At 36.4% G+C, this 21,197-nt stretch overlaps 1 protein-coding gene across 24 annotated transcripts in view; it reads right to left on the bottom strand.

Annotated features, from left to right (window-relative positions):
• Nucleotides 1-21,197, bottom strand: part of dlg1a (discs large MAGUK scaffold protein 1a) — a 144,193-nt gene that overhangs the window by 40,991 nt on the left and 82,005 nt on the right. For 8 of the 24 annotated variants that reach the window (XM_048199786.1, XM_048199787.1, XM_048199793.1 and 5 more), the window contains 7 exons: nt 12,001-12,099; nt 11,502-11,567; nt 6,505-6,555; nt 5,748-5,872; nt 3,616-3,785; nt 3,358-3,494; nt 1,278-1,422 (listed from right to left, as the gene is read on the bottom strand). In XM_048199786.1, the coding sequence (XP_048055743.1) occupies nt 1,278-1,422; nt 3,358-3,494; nt 3,616-3,785; nt 5,748-5,872; nt 6,505-6,555; nt 11,502-11,567; nt 12,001-12,099 (793 nt within the window). The remainder of the gene's footprint in view (nt 1-1,277; nt 1,423-3,357; nt 3,495-3,615; nt 3,786-5,747; nt 5,873-6,504; nt 6,556-11,501; nt 11,568-12,000; nt 12,100-21,197) is intronic. The other 16 variants (XM_048199798.1, XM_048199799.1, XM_048199801.1 and 13 more) reach the window with 4 other exon arrangements.

Here is a 21,197-nt window from a genome sequence, read left to right as displayed (position 1 = left end):
CAAAGAAATTTACAAAAAAATACCATAAAAGTCACTATGAACTATGGTCACTATAAACTGTCCTTGTATGGAAAAGCAACAGCAAAAAGATTAGTTAACTTTTCTATTTTTGTCTCCTTATTACATGTATTTACTGCAGTATGCATAATTACAAGCAACTAACCCAAACCCAAACCCTAAGTACATGCTGTTCATTAATATTACTCATTACTTGTGGAATTAAACTGTAAATGACCAATACATATGGCCAAATTAACAACATAGGCATTTTTGTAGCTTAAACACTACAGAATGCTGCTAGCAAAGTCATAAGTTTGATTTCCAATGAATCCATAAACTGTTAAATGTATCTCTTGAGTGTAATTATATTGGAAAGAAGCATCTGCCAAATGCATAAATGTAAATGGAACAACATGAGGGTGTGTAAATAATAGCAGAAATGTCTTTTTCTGCAAACAAAATCCTTTTAAATCTCCATAATTGATGTCAGTACTGTAAAAGATGTGTCCTTATTTCACTTTGTCAGATGTAAAGTGTAATAAAGTCAAGGGTACGCACTGGGCAATTACTAACTGCAGACATTGACAACCCATTTATTTAATTCTCATCAAACAGTCCTTCACGTGTCAAAGCTCTACTCAGTGCCTGACTGGCTGACAGATATAATGAAATGGGATCACTAATGAAATTGTTCTGTTTACGCCTTCTGAGAAAAATAACATTGTGCGCACTCACATGACCGAGACGGTGTTGTCTACATGTGCAGATATCCTTCCGCGGCTTTAAAACTCCCTCTGCAACACTTGCACACGCACATGCACTCATTTCTACATATACTAATGCTGTATTTGCCGGATGGGGGAGCTGGCCACGTGATGTACTTCATGATTAAATGTGCTTTTGTCCTTCATGCCTTTAAGCCCTAATGACAGCTTCCTTTCTCAGGATCTAATGCTGGGGGATCTGGCCTGCCTCTGGAACATCACCAAGGTGCTACATTATCGACTGCCATCACTCAGCACTTTGCACAGTCAATTTAAGTGGCCGTCCTCACGAGTTGCTGCCCCCATCACTAGAAAGTGCTGTCTATAGCGGCTTTGAGGTGAGATATAAGCCATAAGTGAGCATGGGACACCAGTCTGTTCACTCTCTGACAATATTGATAATGTCCCCATGCAGTTATTTTCTATGTAGGTAACAGACTTTGTCTAAAAAAATAATAATAATAAAAAAAAAAGCTACAAGAATACAATATGTTTCAGGATAAGCTTACTTACAGCTGGTGACATCGGGAGGAACGTAACTATCATTCATAAAGACACTAGTAGGTTTCGCCACTTTTAAATAGACGACATCAGGGGTGTTTTTCAAGGCAGCCACGGCATCTTCATGAGTGACCTCTTCAAGGCAAGCAGCATTCACCTGTAACAGATGAACATATCAGATGAAACACACACAATATAAGTGTGTTTTTGAAGTTGGTCTTATATGCTCATCAAGGCTACATTTATTTGATCAAAAATACAGCAAAAACTGTAATTTTGTGAAATATTATTACAATTATAATAGCTGTTTTCTGATCAATAAATGCAATCTATTCCTGTGATAGCAAACCTGAATTTTCAGCATCATTCTTCAGTGTCACATGATCCTTCAGAAAGCATTCTAATATGCTGATTTGGTGCTCAAGAAACATTTCTTATTATATTAATGTTGAAAGCAATTGTGCTGCTTAATATTTTTGTGTAATAAGTATATTGTAACAAAGTATTTGTAATTTTTGATCAATTTAATGCATCTTTGCTGAAAAAAAGTTAATTTATTAAAAAAAAAAAATCTTATTGATTCCAAACTTTTGAAAAGACAGCCACAGCCATACAATAAGAGGACCAATCAAAGGTCAGTTTACTTGATGATGACGTCTAAATTTAAGTTGTGATTCATTAAAGGTGCCCAAGAATGCTTTTTCACAAGATGTAATATAAGTCTAAGGTGTCCCCTGAATGCGCCGCCCCTTTAATTCGCGTGCTCCCTGCCACACGAGCTCTCTATTATATTACAGCACATTTACAAAGTTCACACAGCTAATATAACCCTCAAATGGATCTTTACAAGATGTTCGTCATGCATGCTGTATGCATGCTTCGAATTATGTGAGTAAAGTATTTATTTTGATGTTTACATTTGATTCTCTATGAGTTTGAGGCTATGCTCCGTGGCTAACGGCTAATGCTACACTGTTGGAGAGATTTATAAAGAATGAAGTTGTGTTTATGAATTATACAGACTGCAAGTGTTTAAAAATGAAAATAGCGACGGCTCTTGTCTCCATGAATACAGTAAGAAACGATGGTAACTTTAACCACATTTAACAGTACATTAGCAACATGCTAACGAAACATTTAGATAGACAATTTACAAATATGCCATCTGCCATTTTCGCTGTTGTTCTTGCTTACCTAGTCTGTTGATTCACCTGTGCAGATCCAGACGTTACTGGCTGCCCTTGTCTAATGCCTTTCATAATGTTGGGAACATGGGCTGGCATATGCAAATATTGGGGGCGTACACACCGACTGTTACGTAACAGTCGGTGTTATGTTGAGATTCGCATGTTTTCCGGAAGTCTTTTAAACAAATGAGATTTACATAAGAAAGAGAAAGCAATGGAGTTTGAAACTCAATGTATGTCTTTTCCATGTACTGAACTCTTGTTATTCAACTATGCCGAGGTAAATTCAAATTTTGAATCTAGGGCACCTTTAACACTGATTAGTGTATGATCTTCATTTTTGGGTGAATTATTCCTTTAAACATGAACTATAACTGCATTATGTCAGATGCAATTGTTCCTCTACAGCATATTTGCCAAAAAAAAAAAGTAACAAAATATTTAGCAGTAAAAGTAAATTGCTGTAGCTCTAAATTAATAGGCTATAGAGTTGTCAAAAATGAAATTTTAAAAATGTGACGCTTTGAGCGCTGTTGAGCGGATTTGTAAACACCTCTGATTGGCCTTTGTTTTCACACGCTCATCGGATATGTCTGTGATTGGCTACAACGATCAACGCTTCGAAAATGTTGTAAATCAATGATGATCTTCACCTAGCGCTTACACAGAAGCATTTGAAAGCAGGCGTCTATTGTGGACTAGTTCAGTACCAACTTGGTAAAAAAAGTCAGTACTTTTGACAACTCTAATAGGCTGTACATCTCATTAAATAAAGTGAAAAAATAATTAAATACAATTAAAAAATTAAAATAAAATAAAAAAATAATTACTTCCTCGCATAAATGTAAAGTGTCTCTTCTAATATAATTTACTAAATTCAGTAAATAGAAACATTTTTTACTTACAGCCAGAAGTTTATCCCCAATCTGCAGCCTTCCATCTTTGTGGGCAGCTCCTCCCTCAATGATTTTGGTGATATAAATACTGTTGTCCCCAGGAATATGTTGGTTCCCAACTCCTCCAGCTATACTGAAACCAAGACCTGTTAACAGAGGTCAGAGTAAACCATTTGCTGAACCATTTCCTAACGTGAATTATAGTGATTACACAAAAAGACAAAGCAGACTTTTATTTTGTAATCTTTAGATGAGAAATGGCTTTACCTTTAGGACCTTTTACCAGCTTTACATCCATTATTTTTTCGGAGACTGCTTTTCTTCTTCTGACGTACAGTCTGACAATGCAGCCTGCCTCCTTCAGAGCCTCCACAGCATTGCTGTGAGTTACGTCTCTCACATCTACATCATTTACCCGCAGTATACAGTCATTAACTCTGTGCAGAGAGAAAGAGGAGGAACAATGACTAAACAGTTAAAAGAAATTAGTATAAATCACAGTGATAAAGTGCCCTTGAAGTAATTACAGCCAATCAAAACACTAAATTTGTGTATAAACATATTATCTATCATTGTTTTACACCACAGAGACAAGCTGCATGTAAGTGAAACTGTTTTCACACTAACAGAGCTGCAGTTCTATATAGAAAATAATGTGATTTCCGGGTTTCTACATTGAGTAAACAGCAATTACATATAATATTATTGTCGGGAGTAAACCAAAAGACAACTATTACAAACTTTTCCAGTAATAACATAAGAAATACGATCAGATTTAAATGGTAACACTTCAATAGTTAAGGCATGAACTAACAATGAACAATAATTATTAATCTTAGTTAATGTAGTTAACTAATGTTAACAAATAAAATGAGTAGGGGAATCATATTTACATCCACATGGTTATTAATTTACACTAAACCCAAACCCCAGAGTTAGGGAAGACTATAAACTGCTTAATAATCTGGATTAATTATTATTTATTTATTTTTTTTTAATTATGCAAACAGACAATTACAATATTTACAGTTGAGACATTAAATGCAAAATACAAATACATGTACAACAAAACATACATAACAGCCAGTAAGATGTGTGTGTGTGTGTGTGTGTGTGTGTGTGTGTGTGTGTGTGTGTGTGTGTGTGTGTGTGTGTGTGTGTGTGTGTGTGTGTGTGTGTGTGTGTGTGTGTGTGTGTGTGTTTGTCTGTGTATAACTGTAAGTGTAACTGGGTGTGGGAATGGAAATATATGAATAAAGGAGCATGTAGGGAAGTACAACAGACATAACCAGAGTTATAATAAAAAAAAAAAAATTAAATAAAAAAAGGAACATATATATCAATGAGATAATAATAATAATAATAATAATAATAATAATTTTAATGACAATAATGATTATAATAATAATAGTATTACACAAATAATCTGGATTAAGATTTACTGTTCGGTAGACAGTTCTGCAATATCAGTCTATGAAAGCCACGGAATAAAAAAATAAATAAGGTAATTGCGAGTTCATATCCTGCAATTTTGACTTATTTTCCTCACAATTGTGAGTTTAAAATCAGCTTTAAAGTTAGCTTCAAAGTGCATCTTCAACGACAGAATTCTTTAAAACTGAAATCTTTTTTTTTTTGCATTCAAATTCTGACAGCCAATGGCACTAGAATATAGTTTTTTCCCTTTATTCTGTGGATCTCGCCCGTTTTCCACAAAAATATTACGCAGCACAGCTGTTTTCAACATTGATAATAATTCTTGAGCATCAAATCAGCATTTTAGAATGATTTTTGTAGGATCATGTGACATTGAAGACTGGAGTGATGGCTGCCGAAAATGTATCTCAGGAACAAATTATATTTTAAAATATAATAAAATAGAAAACAGTTATGTTAAATTGTAACCATTTCAAATTTCAACACTAGAGCAGAAGTGTAAGTGCAAGTATAAGTGTTTAAGTGTTAAGTGTAAAAAGTATGTTTTTTTTTCATTAAGTGAAAAAAGTGAGTGTGACGGTGTGAAGGTGTTTGAAAATAAGCTTGTACCACGCTCTGACAGAACCACCAGGCGCTGCCCGAGGGAACGTGGTCTTGTATGCTAGCATACTGCGTGCTTAGCAGATTGCAAAAGATTATGTTGACAAATTTGTAGTGCATTTTCAATGTTTTCTGCTGAATTCAGCACTCTAACATGTGGCAAAAAAAGGTTCAGCAGTCAAAACTATCAACTTTCTGCTTCTTCAGCTACACATCACTGTGCTACTTATGCTGTTAACTTGTAACCTGTTTACATTGGCTCAAATAAATATGCACTGTTTATGCGTGTGATGTGAAACATCAATTAATCAGACATTAATCTGAACTTGCCCTTTGTGGGTAATAATAACATATTCTCTGACCTGAGTCTGCCATCCTGTGCGGCAGCTCCTCCTGGGATGATCTTGGTGATAAAGATGCTTGGGTCCTCGCCGATGTGGGGGTTATCGGTACCGCCCGCAATACTGAAACCCAGGCCCGAGTTCCCCTGTAGGGAGGAAAAAAAAGAAGAAAATGTCAACCAAAGAAAAAAAAAAAATTGACCCTTAAGCATAATGACATTACTAAATACAAAGCAAAATCAAAGGAGAAATATGTGTGCATGAAATGCAAATGTTACAGACAGTTTATCTGTTAATTTGCTTTAGATATATATATATATTCAGCTCAGTACAGTATAATAAGAATCTATAAGTTTGCATTAGTTTGTAGTTAACACATTAATAAATTTATTAATGTTTATTTATAAATGTAGTACTATAAACAGTATTGTTAGTTCATGTTAGTTAACATATACTGTACAACTTTAAATCTTAAAAAAGCCCAAGTAGAAATTAAATTTAATAAATTCTGTATTGTCCTAAGAGTGTAGTTTAAGCTTTTTTGAGGTCTGTTAACATGAATCTGTCGTCTTTCTAAAAGTGGCAATTTCAAACCCTGAGCATGAAAATTTGACCTCTTTTATTGTACAATCATGATGAGGTTTATTCAGAGCCTCCATAAAAATGACATCAACCTTTAAGTATTATGTCATATATACTTTTATACACGGTGTATTGTAAATCCTACTGACATTGTAAGCAATTCCAGTTATTTTTTTCATTGTCAGCGCAATCTTACCCGTTCAAGTGTAATTTCTTCATATTCATAATCAGCTTCTGTTCCATTCACCTGAAAGTTTTAACAAAAAGACTTTTGTCAATATACAATGTCAAAATATATAGAGATGAGCACATGCCCTCTTCTATGAGTGTCACCCACAAACATTTATCAGTTCTGCAAGTTTCTATAATTCAGGAGGAGTTTTAGTGATTACTTAGGGATAGTTCACCCAAAAATGAAAATTTGATGTTTATCTGCTTACCCCCAGCGCATCCAAGATGTAGGTGACTTTGTTTGTTCAGTAGAACACAAATGATGATTTTTAACTCCAACCGTTGCCGTCTGTCAGTCAAATAATGCTAGTGGATGGGAACTTCTACTATAAGAGTAAATAAAACTTGCATAGACAAGTCCAAATTAAACCCTGCGGCTTGGGACGACACATCGATGTCCTAAGACACGAAACGATCGGTTTGTGCGATAAACTGATCAGTATTTATATCATTTTTTACCTCTAATACACCACTATGTCCAACCACGTTCAGCATTCGCTTAGTGAGGTCTGATCGTGCTCTGACAATGGCAGTGATGTCTTGCGCTTATACTTCAATGAGAGCGAGACATCACTGCCGCTGTCTTGGATGCGCTGGGGGTAAGCTGATAAACATCAAATTTTCATTTTTGGGTGAACTATCCCTTTAATGCAACTGTCACCCAGAATCAAAAAGAGAAATTGGAACCAAATTTGATTATTTCCTTTCAATTCGTACCACTAGTCATCTATCATTGAAATGCACATTATAATACTGCAGATTATTATAGACAAGACATATAATATCCACATTATACCATAGAAAACAACAGCAATAAGAGATCAGAACGAACAGTCCTTGTAGGTTAATGGTTGATACAATATTACATGCATATTGTATCTACCTTTAACCGATAAGGACTGTTCATTCTGATCTCTTCACTCTCAGAAAAAAAGGCACAAAAGCAGTCACTAGGGTGGTATCCTTTCAAAAGTTACACCTTTGTACCTTATTTACCCCTAAAGAGTGCATATTAGTACCTTAAAGGTTAATATTAGCACCTTTTGAAAGAGTACCGCCCCAGTGACAGCGTTATTGCTGTTGTTTTGTTGTTCATCAGCAGGAATACTCATTTAATAATTTGGCTCATTTTGTTTTCAACAACCAGTAAGTATTACTCTCCGTTCCATATATAGTAAATCCACTCTGCAAAATTCCTCAGATTTTCTGCAAAAATAAGCAGAAAGAGAGAAAAAGAAGACTGCAGATTCCATCTGGGACTGATTATGGGTAAAAATAATCTTATATAATAAAAAGTTGTTGCTAGGAAAGTGCTCTAATTATGTAAGAACAAACTGTTTGGAAAAGTCTCAGTGTTTTCTCTTTCCACTCCTTACATTTCACCTCTACTGGTACCACAGATCTTGGCGCTTCAATACTCAGGCAGCATTACAACTCTTGCCAATTACAGTGTATTTCAGCCAGAGAGGCCACAGAAACCAAATCTATGAAGCACACAGAAACTAGCTGTCGGCTCAATACGCACTGCAGTCCACTCCTTTTCAACATTCTGGGTTCAGCACAAGTATCAACAAGCATTTGGGGCATTACCACAGTAAAAAATTGTAGACTTGTCCATCAGTAAATGTCACAGTAAGACACATACAATGACAGTACACCAGGGAATAAACTTTAAAACACAATGTTTTAAAAGTAACCGTAACTTAAACACCTACTGACCTTGTGTGTGTGAAACTATATCCAATCTACAAAGTCATGACCATGTAACACCCAGTAAACCCCAGTAAATTTCACATGATATGGGCAAGGATACCAGAGAGAGAGTGTGTAACATGGAGCAAACATCACTCAGAACGAGTTGAACTTGAGGTTTCATTTAAATGAGGCTGGATAGCTGTCCTTTTATACGAAACACAAGGATCTCTATTGGACTAAATGCTTGAGATGAATGAAAACCAGGCTGCATGATGAAATTAAAAATCAGCATCAACGCATCAGCATATTTGTGTGGTTCTGGTGGCTCTGCTTTAAGCTTCTAAATGACATTTAAAGACCTTAAATACTAAACATTTTGCCCTCTCTTTCTGTAACTGCAGCTGAAAACATCTGTTTGTGACATCAGTGGTGTTGGGGGTGGGGTTTAAAGGGGGGTGAGAGATGTACGTCAATACTGACACTGCCCAATACAGCATTATACTCTAATCACGCCACCAGCTCTCAGTGTGATACTACAATAACATTCATGCATTGCTTAAAAGCTTTTCCTCTTTTGTATCAGATTTAAAAGGATATAAAATATCCAAAAAGGCCTTTTCAGTTTGGCATCACTACATACACTGAACAGATTGTGACAGTTATGGAGTTAATTTCAGTGACAATAACCTTTAGTTTTTCTTTGGGAGCCATTTAGAGGTTTTCAGCACTGCTAAACTGTATGTTGCTGATAAACATGCTGTATATATGGCCAAAAACAACCAGCCACAGGGATCAAAGCCAATACAGGCATTTACACGATCAATATCAGACTATTACTACAGTATATCTACGTAGGATAACAAACAATCAAAACAGGAATAGACATACATGCACAAGGAGTTGTTCAACATCAACATTGGCCTTTATTCTGTATTATTAAAAGACCATTTGGATTTTGTATACCACAAGCCAGATAACTATAAATCCGCCAGCTGGACTGCTGGCAGACTCATTATCAAAAATGCTTGATCCCTGGGTAATACAATGCAGAAAAATCCTGCGCTTTTCAGGAGTTTTTTGTTATTTTCCAGATAACATCAAAACATACAGAACAAATACCAAAATAGTTACAATGACCCTTCAAATTCCTCATTTGACCTAGTTTTTACCTCAATTACAATAGTGTTTATTTTAACAGTCAAAGTTTTTTTGTTGTTTACTGTTGGCGAGTACCGACTCTATACATTTAAAGGTAGGGTAGGCAATTTTTTTTATAAAAATTTTTGTTATACTGGTTGAAACTCTTCACACCCTCATAGCAATCAATAATAGAAGTGGTCTAAATGTTAAAACATATACATATATCTTGTACATGTTCATCCAGTCATTGCATTCGGTCTGAATGCAATGATACGATGTCCTACCCGCCTGTCAACATATGTATTCCCATACCTCTGCACACCCTGCTCGCACAGACATCACACGTCATCAGCACGTTCCATGAGGCTATGCAGAGTTGTAGACAGACCGTCACCGAGCACCACAAACAAACAGCTGCCGCCTTTTACAGTTCCTCCTGAAGCAAAACAACAAGCTTATGCTGCGTTCACGCCATGTCATAACCGTAATTACGAGATGACAACCCGGGACGTTCACATCCTCAGACTCGGATTTCAACACTATCAATGCCAAAATTAATCTGCAGCAGTCAGGTGGTATAGGCAAGAGCTCTGTAAGTTGTTTACATTCATTATTAGTGTAATGTTATGTGCTTTGAGAAGGTAATTTAACGCCGTCTCTGACGCTTTGCAGACTGCTGTGCGTTCATGTGTTTTGAAGGAGGTGTGGCTTTGGAGAGAGCTCTGAATGGCTCTTGCTATTGTAACCCCTCCTGTTCAAACCACCCACTCTAAGCGGGACTCGAACCCCGGTCCGCCGGCATGGGAGTCGGGCGCTCTAACAAGGAGGCACAAGATCGCAGTCTCTAGCATCAGTCGCTAGAGCACCTCTTGAGATCAGGGGAGTGATGTTTACATGCACAGTTCTTACCAGCCTACATCAGTTACACTCACCCCCCTAAACCTCACTCCCATCCGGGTCACGGCACCAATGTAAAATCTCCTGTTCAAACTGCCCGCTCTAAGCTGGACTCGAACCCAGGTCCGCCGGCAAAAGAGCCGGTGCGTTAGTCGCTAAAGCACCTCTTGAGATCAGGGGAGTGATGTTTGCATACACAGTTCTTACCAGCCTACATTAGTTACACTAGCCTCTCTTAAATTACCTACCCTACCTTTAATATTACTGGATGAATCTCCTCAATGTCTTTAGGTTTCATTCACTAAATTGCTAATTTTTTGTTACAGCAAGTATGATTTCTTTAAATTATAATTCAAGTGCAGATCTACTTTTTTTTTAACATTTACAACTACTGAAACTCAAACCACACACAGAAATCACAGACAACCGACATCCTTAGAAACATCCAATCTTAAGCCACATAGCAAATGAGTGAAGCTCCAGCACTGATGGTGTGGAGTATTTAATGAGGTCAGTCAAGAGTTCCTCATGGTCATTTCTTTATAGACTTTAGTTCTATCTCATTCAGATAACTCTAGTGTTCAGAGTGAGTCTTTGATGAAGGATGACAGAAGTCAGCTCAGCAGGCTTTCTGGCTCTGGATGTATAGGATTATCAGACACTGCTGAGACTGAGAGAAGAATGAGGTTGAAGAAGTGTCATGGGACCCTGATAAATGTCAACCACAGTTAAATCTCCATGCAAGATAGAACAAGGAAACTCCATAACATCTATATATTTTGAGGTTCCCCAACAGTATAGGATAGAAATCTAAAAATGATCTCCTAAATACAACCAATTTCAACATTGATAATAATAAGAAATGTTGCTTGAGCACCAAATCAGCATATTAGAATGATTTCTGAAGAATCATGTGACACTGAAGATTGAAGTACTGGCTGATAAAAATTCAGCTTTGCCATCATAGGAACAAATTACGTTTTAACAGGAAACTCCAGTACTATTTCGTACTATTTTCATCAAATAAACGCAGCTTTGGTGAGCCTCAAAGACTATACTTTCAAAAACAAGATTTAAAAAAAAAGTATATTCAATGTAATATTTAATATTTTTGTAGTGACAGTTAAAATGACCTTCTGTAAAGTCAGTTAATATTCTAAAAACTGAACAACATTCTGCAATAATATAACTCTTCACAAATTGCAGTACATGAAGAGATAAATCACTTACATATGGACTTACATAGGGTGAGGTGTCAAGGCTTTCTGTGTTCACCACCACCGGTGCTGGGCTTGCCTGCAAAAGAAACATTCATTAATACTTGAGCAGATACGAATCAAGACCCACAACTGTGCACATTGCTTCTTGTCCCTAACCTACTGAGAATGAAATAGTGAAATGAACAGTTAACTATTAAAAAGACCCAATAAAAAGCATCACTTACTCTTGGCATGCTGATACAGTATTACTCTGGCATTTGCAAGAGATTAACAGCACAGCCTGTATCCATACACAGCATAACATACTGCAGAATATGCAATACAGTGGCATAAACCAGCACAGACCTAATCCTTCAGCAAACATGTATCACACGCTTCACTTGCACAATTGCTTTTGAGGTACAAGTGCGCATCAGCAATATAACATGGCATTCTCTCTTGTAATCTCTCTAAGTCAAGAGGACCATAGTTGAGTGGGTGGAGTGAAAACATGAGGAAAAAAAAAAGACCTGTGACGTGGGTGCTGGAATGGCAGTGGTCTCGGCTGGGACGGGTGGGATAGGGATCACAGGGATTATGGGAGCAGAGGGAGGAATGACATCTGCCTGCTAAACAATGACAGTGGAGGTCAAAGGTCAGACCAGATAACACACGACTGCTTTTTTTTTTTTTTTTAAAGAGAATTCGTAAAAAAAAAAAAAACAATTTAAACAGACATTGAACAGAATTGAGAACAGAGAAGGAGAAGATGAGGTAATGGAAACACAACACAATAAATAAAATAATCATATGACTGATTTAGCCTGTAAATTAAGACTTGGAAATATATTTTTATTAGCAAAAGTCTCTGCAAATATTAAATTTACATCATTCACCGCAAAAAAGTTAGATCATAAAGGGTGGGAAAAAGAAATGAAAAATTTAAGAATGAAATGATCTTATAAATAAGCTTTGAAAGTATAGTTTACTGAAAAATTAATATTCTAACAATATTTTATGTTACTTCAATTCTGTACTTTTTTTTCAGTGATACACAAAAGGACAATTTGAATGATAGAGACAAATGATAACTTTCATTCTCCCAAAAAAAGAGCTAGTGGCCACTATGAACCGTTGTTAAAATTCATTTGAAGAACCATCATAATTCTCCTTTTGTGTTCCACAGATAAAAAAAAAAAAAATAAAAAATAACAGCATACTGTTTTGGAATGACATGAGTAAGTAAATAATGAAAATTTCATTTTGTGGTGAAACACTCTATAAAATAATATTTACTGTATTCGTTTGTATTAGCAAAGGAGCTTTAAAAGTGTAAATTGTGATAGAATCCATATCAATGTAAATGTCAGTATTTGTGATGCTATTTTGTGACTCACTTGAAGAACAAACCATTCTTTAGACTCGACCATTAAGTTAACCGTTTAAAAAAATGCTTTTTTTGTGTGCATTTCAAGGGTTTATGCCTAGTATTAAGATGCATTTTAGCCAATTGGATCACAAGTAGATGAGGCAGACAAATACTCGTTTACACCTTGTGTTATTATCGGTCTCTTTCAACCGTTTCTGTCCTGATTTCTTCAATGGGAGGGTCTATGGGCAGGTACATGTACGTTTTATTTTTAAGATCTTTCGATCTAATGTACAATACACTCTTGCGCAATTTAAATATGAACATGACCGAAGATGACAGAAAAAATATAATCAACTTTAGTTTCTGCTCTGAGCTGCAAGACCACGCTGAAAGTGGTGAGTGCGAGTTAAAAATCATGAATGGTAAGAGAACATTGTGCTTGGTATGTTTTTCCTCTTCAAATCAATCTTTGGTCTTCAGCCAACAAACTTTAAATCCCGTTTGGCTAGCACGCTTCCCATAATGTTTACGCATCAGGTCAGTAGGCGGAGAGTAGGTGGTCTTTTGTGGCTGTTCAAACGCGTTTGACCACGTTTACACCACGAAAGCAATCCTGTTGAATGTGTTTTCGATTACCTCTGGAAGTTGTCGAAAGTGGACAGGCTCAAAATGTTTTAGACGCTGTTTACACCTGTATTTAGAGTCGTCCACTTGTGATCGGACTGACGTAAATGCTTCTTAATACCAGATGTAAACAGAGCCAAGCTAAAAAATAAAATTCCAGTCCAGCAATCAGCATCCTGTTGTGCAGGGCTGTGAAGGATTAGCTCTTCCTTTTGAATATGAAATTAGCTGCCAAGGTGTCAATCAGCACTCTGTAAGTTTAAGTGAGTCATTTTCATTTCTGCAGGTTGAAAATGAGTGCCAGCTAGAGAAACTTCAGACTACATTGCACTTGAACTAAACAATCTACATTATAACAACTGCTAAGTAAAACTAAAGTGCACTATGACCAATTGCTACTTGGAAAATAATAGATAAAAGAGACAAGAAAAACAAAATCCAACAATTCCTTTTAGACAGTATTATGCAAATCAATCCAGCTTTACAACCATGCAGAACAGTTTTTGATTCCAGAAGTACAGAGCCAAGCATATTAAAATATATTTTAATGCTATGATTTAAGAATTAGTTCCCATGACTTGTTCATTTGTGGCCAAGTGCTATCCATTTGTTCCCTTGTTTTAGATAAATCATGGCCATACTGTAGTAATTAGTTGCCTCATTGGCCACAATCTAACTAAATCAAAATGAATAAATTAACTACATTATAAGTAATAAGTCGCGGGAACAAATTCTTAATTCGTGAAAGCTAAATCTTGTTTTTTTATTTCCCCGTGCAGTCATCATGTTATGTGTAGGGCTCTGTATGGAAGTATATTTCACCATTCATTCATTTTTTTATAGGTATAAGAGACTGACAGGGAAGAGGAAAAATTGTTGAATAAAGTTGTTTTTATGCACAAAAAGTATTCTCGTCACTTCATAACATTTGTGTTGAACCACTGTAGTCACGTTGACTATTTTAACAATGTCTTTACTACTTCTCTGGACCTTGAATGTGGTAATTTCGTTACCTTTTATGGGAGATAAAAAAAAATTTGTTCCGAAGATGAACAAAGGTCTTTCGGGTTTGGAACGACATGCGGGTGAGTAATTAATGACAGAAATTTCATTTTTGGGTGAACTAACCCTTTAATAGTCAAAAGATTTATGTTGACAAACAGCTAGCCAGCAAAGTAGCTAGCTAATGTTAGCTAGCATTACATAGCCTCTTGCTAATTTTCAAAACTCTTTTGTCTCAAAATTTCCATGACATTTTCATGGTCAAAGTGACTTTGATTGACAGATCTCATTTCAGAATTGTGGCTAATCATGAATTCAGAAATGAAATTGAAATACAGTGTAGCTTAACATGATGTGGACTGTGCACTGTTGTGAAAGAGGATCTGACGCAAGCAGATATCTATAGGAGTTCAGCAGATTCCAGCTCTACAGGAGCAAAAGTGAGAGTTGCCATACTGTCAGTGAGGAGACATCCGCTGAAACTGGCCCCTCTACACAGGCCGTCTGTGTCAGCGTTCCCAAACAAAAGCGATCTGATCCACAGCCGCTTGTCCAAGCACCAATCACACAGCCAGAGGAGACGGATATTCAGTTACAACAGTCCAGTTCACCCAGTCAACAACAAACACATGACTGCAACTACTAATTAGAAAGGTTTCCGTTTCACTAACCCTCACACTCAGGGTTATGGCAGGGACTTGAGAATATGGCATGAACTGTGGTACTATATTTGAGTGACAACAGCACACAAGACATCACCAATTCAACCACAACGTTTTACATGAGCACATGCTGCCCTGCCTAAATTGACCAGGGTAACTTATATAAGAATCTATTTATACTGCATGCTATTATGGCGGTTGTACAGTAGTCATGGCCTGTGATCTCAGAGTTAAAATTAGAATCAATCATTAGCATTGATCAGAGAGACTGGTTTAGAGTTCAGCCTAAAGCTCCTACCAATGTCTCAAATGAATAAAAACCCAAAACATGCCCCACTTTAATACAGCATATTTTTTTTTTAATAAATCATGTACTTATAAAAGATATTAATATATCCTAATGTTATTATCCCAATATTCCTTTAACCATTACAGTGTTAAAAGTGTATAAAAGATATCAAACATGTTCACTACTTACAAAATGTGTCATCACGATGACCAAAACATCTCATCTTTTGACACAAATTCTTCAATAAAATTTGCAGGAATAAATTACATTTAAAATAAATTGTAAAAATGTAATTTATTCCTGTGATGGCAAAGCTGAATTTTTACTCCAGTCTTCAGTGTCACACGATCCTTCAGAAATCATTCTAATATGCTGACTTTGTGCTCAAGTAACATTTCTATTCTATTATCAATGCTGAAAACAGCCAAGCTCCTTAATATTTTTGTGGAAACCGTGAGTTTTATCAGGGTCCTTTTTGATGAATAGAAATGTTCAAAAGCACAGGATTTGTTTGAAATGTAAATCTTTTGTAACATTATAAATAACATAGTCACTTTTGATCAATTTAATGTGTCCTTGCAGAATAAAAATATCAATTCCTTCAAAAACATAACTGACCCCAAACTTTTTAATGGTAGTGTATATACATTTTTTGTTCCATGTCTGTCAATTCATTTCAATACATGACATGAACCTGGATCTTTCCATTATATCACTTACACCTCCAATATCATGCTTGCAAGGCAACTATTATCCCAATAAATCTTGAGAAACAACCGTATAATCATCAACACAATATAACAGACATTTCAGATTGAAGATTCAGATTCAAATCCTCATAGCTCCTCTTCCTCCCACCTTACAGCACCACCTCTCAATAAGTCTCCCACATACCTTATCCAATGAAAACGTGCCCCAAGAATTGGCAAGCCACAAGGCACTGGAAGAAGCTCTGACTTTAGCTGTGCTTTTGGTGGGGCTCTTTTTCACACTATCCCTCAGGTTGGTGAACTTTCCTCTGCTCTTGGTGGAGGCTGGAAGGGTGCAGGAGCTGTACTGTGGAACCCTGTGGGTCTCCAGATGAGTCTGCTGGAAGTTGAGCAGGGCGGGCTGAGGCAGGTGAGGCAGCGGCGGCGGCGGCTGCTGCTGCTGCTGGTGCAAATGGTGGTGGAAATGATGATGGAATTGCGGTTGTTGCACCAACTGTTTCGGCGTTCTGGTCAGCGTACTGTGCACGTGTCCAACCCTCTGTTGCATTCTGGGATGGTTGCAGTTGGCCATCTCCGTCACCCCGGTCCGACAGTCCACGTAAGCGCCGCAGCAGTATTCATGGTTGTTTGTATAGGTGGTCATTGTTTTCCAAGCAGAGGGGCACCACAGCAGACCATCAGGTGGACGCCAGGTGAAATGATGAGGAACGCAGCCTGAAGAGTGATGCGCTTACTTTGCTGGGCAATCGGGAAGGAGAGAGAGGACACACCGTGGTTGTAAATCTGGTCCTTTTCCCCTGGCTCCACTCTTCTGCCAGCCTCTCTCACAGTCTATCTCTCTTTCTGCCTCACTCGCTCTCATCCCCCTGCACTTGCTCACCAATTAATGAGCTCCAATGGGCACTGCACATGACAGCACACAGTCTCTTCTGCAGGCATGAATAATCAATGCTCCATTCTTGATTTCAGCATTGGCGTCCAGACGATCTGCGCGTCGCTCTTTGGACAACAGCAGATTTGCACCCTACTTTTGAGATTCACAAGGCTTTTTGTAGTCTGATTCGCTTTTCAAAGCATTAACACGGGTCACAAAGTGAGAGGTCACAGCGGATAAACGCAATCTCTATTAGATGCTCAGCAAGAGGGCGGGCGAACGGCCCGGTGCGGTGTATCAGAGCATATGATAGTCGAGCAGAGCCTCGCTATGACCTTATTTTACTAAACTATTATTCACAACTAATCTGCATTTGTACCTACACTGTAAGATCTTTTACACAGTTCTGTGTAATTTAATGTGAGCCATAAAGTGCTGAGAGCTGGACGGTGGTCGTTCATTTAGCCCATGGGGTTTCTATAGAACATCCAAATGAACTTGCTGTATGTTATATGCAGCTTATATAAAAGAGTAATCTCTGAACCGCTTAATATCACAGTAAAAACCATATCTATATTATTTAAATAGACTTTTTATTTAACCAGTTTCTTATAGAATATAAAATAAGATAATCCTTTACTATCATTAGTGCAGTGATCCTACATGTCGTTTTCACATATTGTCCAATTAAATAAACGGACGCTTCAGGGCCTGAAGAGTGGGGACCGTGATGAGAGACTACTTCTGCATTAGGATTGGACAGTTGTAAATGTACCGTTTCCTGTTGACTGCACCTTTTAATGTACCCTGTCCTGTTTCTTATGGGGCTGTGGGTGAGAAAGGGAGAGGAGGAGGAGGAGGAGGAGGAATAGAGAGAGAAAAAGCAAAGCTTGTGCCTGAGGCTTTTGAAAGTATGCCACCAAAGAATGGACACTAAAAGGAATATATATTAGTAGTATCGCATGAACTAAAAAACAAAAACCAGTGAGTTATGATAATGTTGAAAACTATACATCAAAAACACTGCAATAACTGTATATATGTCCAAAATTGTCTTTAAACAGTGATTCACAATCAGTGGTACATGGAATGATTTAAACATAATAGGTTAAAACAATCCTATTAAAAAAAAAAAATAATTACTTATAAGAATGAATAATATCACAACATTTTCAGGTTTCTTTTTAAGGAAAGAAAACAGTAATGTGTTAAAATTTTGTTTAAAGGTGCCCTAGAACCAGTTTTTACAAGATGTAATATAAGTCTAAGGTGTCCCCTGAATGTGTCTGAAGTTTCAGCTCAAAATACCCCATAGATTTTTTTAATTAATTTTTTTAACTGCCTATTTTGAAGCATCAACTATGCACCGATTCAGCGCGCGGCCCCTTTAAATCGGGCGCTCCCCGCCCCCCGAGCTCTCGACTATAATACAGTGCATTTACAAAGTTCACACAGCTAATATAACCCTCAAATGGATCTTTACAAGATGTTCGTCATGCATACTGCATGCATGCGTCGGATCATGTGAGTATAGTATTTATTTGGATGTTTACATTTGATTCTGAATGAGTTTGAGGCTGTGCTGCGTGGCTAAAGCTAACATTACACACTGTTGGAGAGATTTATAAAGAATGAAGTTGTGTTTATGCATTATACAGACTGCAAGTGTTTAAAAATGAAAATAGCGACAGCTCTTGTATCCGTGAATACAGTAAGAAATGATGGTAACTTTAACCACATTTAACAGTACATTAGCAACATGCTAACAAAACATTTAGAAAGACAATTTACAAATATCACTAAAAATATCATGATATCATGGATAATTTCAGTTATTATTGCTCCATCTGCCATTTTTCGCTATTGTTCTTGCTTGCTTACCTAGTCTGATGATTCAGCTGTGCACAGATCCAGACGTTAATACTGGCTGCCTTTGTGTAATGCCTTGAACATGAGCTGGCATATGCAAATATTGGGGGCGTACATATTAATGATCCCGACTGTTACGTAACAGTCAGTGTTATGTTGAGATTCGCCTGTTTTTCTGAGGTCTTTTAAACAAATGAGATTTACATAAGAAGGAGGAAACAATAGAATTTGAGACTCACTGTATGTCATTTCCATGTACTGAACTCTTGTTATTCAACTATGCCAAGGTAAATTCAATTTTTGATTCTAGGGCACCTTTAAACATTTTGTGTAGATGATGCTGATAGCAGATTATAAAGTATTGCAACTTAGTTAATCTGCTTTTCACCCACATTATCCATTGTTGTTGATTGTGATGGTAACACTTTACTTAACGCCTTTTATTTATATTGTATTATAAATGTATTCATAGTGTAAGTTATAATGTATTATATCTTTTCATAAATAATTGTAAGCAAATTTAAAATGCATTATAATATTAGCAGATTCCTTGTTAAATCTAAAATTGGTTGTGTGTTTTAATGTGTTATACTGTGTTAAATGAATAGATCAGTTTTACAACTGTGGTTACAATTATTCATGAGATCATACAATGCATTATAAGGTGCATTACAAGACATAAGTAATGCATACCTTTATAATGCATTATATATAAAGGCTTTAAGTAAAGTGTTACCATTGTGTTTTTGGTTTTAACTTTAATGATGTTAATGATAATGCTGAATGATTAATAGGAGCACATTTTTGATGTTGGTGAGGGGGTATTTGAGCCTTAATAAAAAGGGTTATGGGGTACATAAAAAAAGGTGGGAAATCCCTTCAAAAATTCTTAAAATTTAAAATAAAAAATGATTTAATGTGCTACATATAATCTCTGGATAGTGGCCTTATTGATTTGTTTCACATGAAATACACAGACACACCTCCTGCTGTACAGCAGATGGCTCCATACACACAGACATGTTCAGGTTGGAGGAAAGCAAACAAGGCCACACACTGCACACATCAACCATCCACATCAATGTGAAAATATTCAATCCTCAGTGTGGCGCCATACAGTCTGGCATCAGCATATTATTTGAGGTCCGTTAATACGACAAGACAGTTTAAATCAAGTTAAAGGTAGGAATGTAACAATATTAAAATTTTGACCAAGAAAATAATTATTTTCATGTTATGGTATGTTAGACTAAATAATAATAATAATAATAATAATAATAATAATAAATTAAAACACTAAAAACTAAAATCATTTTAAATGCTACAAGGGAATTTAGGCATCACAACATAATGTGCAGTATGAAAAAATATTTTGAGATTTGCTGAGGATTACATTTAACAGTGTTACATATACATTTTAAAGATTAACTTTAATAATCTAAATGTAAAAATAGGATTTGAGCATGCACAAATACTGTTCAATACTGACTGATACAGACTACGGTACAGATACGTATATTGTGTTTCCACTTTTCAGGGAAATTAACCTACAAATGACTTATGTAACTATAATAGATATAGTACTTTAAAACTGAAACAAAATTCATAAATCAGCTTTAAATTACGGTTTAAAGCTTATTTGCGCAAAAAAAAAAAAAAAAAAAAAAAAAATCCAAATGTTAAAATACCTTTATAGAGATTCCTTAACAGAGATTCAAATGTACAACTGGAAACAGTGAGTGCATTGAAAAGGGTACAGAAGCACATGTCTAAATCAGAAGAGATCACAGAAATTGGATGCTAATACAGTGTAGAACATTGAAGCATTGATCTCTAACACACAACAAGCCTGAAGCACATCCTTGAGCTTGAAAACCCAGTTCAACACAAACAGTGTTCATGTTTAGCCAAAGGCTAGACTTAGGCTAACATCTTATATTATAAGCTTGCATTTCCCACTGAACAGACTAATCAATAAAGGCCGCTGTTCACCGGGATTGCCAGTGCGTTCTTTCACTGACACACGATCTTGATAGACATCACACTGCCCTGCTTCTGTCTTCTTTGAATCTAATGAACTCATTCACAAACTAGCAGGCACTGAATGCACACTGAAAACCAAAAGAACAGGGAATTTGACTCCTTTTGCGTGTTTCTGACCAAAAATAACATAGTAAACTTATACAATACATTTATTGAGTAGGTCTCCACTATATGACACTCAATAGAAGCCAATGAGATACATTCACTTCTGAGATCAATCTTTTTATAATATGATGTAAAGCCACTACAGAGCTATAAATGCATCCCAACTTAAAGACACAA

The sequence above is a fragment of the Megalobrama amblycephala genome, linkage group LG8, assembly GCF_018812025.1.
Source record: "Megalobrama amblycephala isolate DHTTF-2021 linkage group LG8, ASM1881202v1, whole genome shotgun sequence".
NCBI classification, from domain to species: Eukaryota; Metazoa; Chordata; class Actinopteri; order Cypriniformes; family Xenocyprididae; genus Megalobrama; species Megalobrama amblycephala.
The sequence above is the reverse complement of the archived record's forward strand: the minus strand, read 5'-3'. Positions and strand labels throughout refer to the sequence as shown.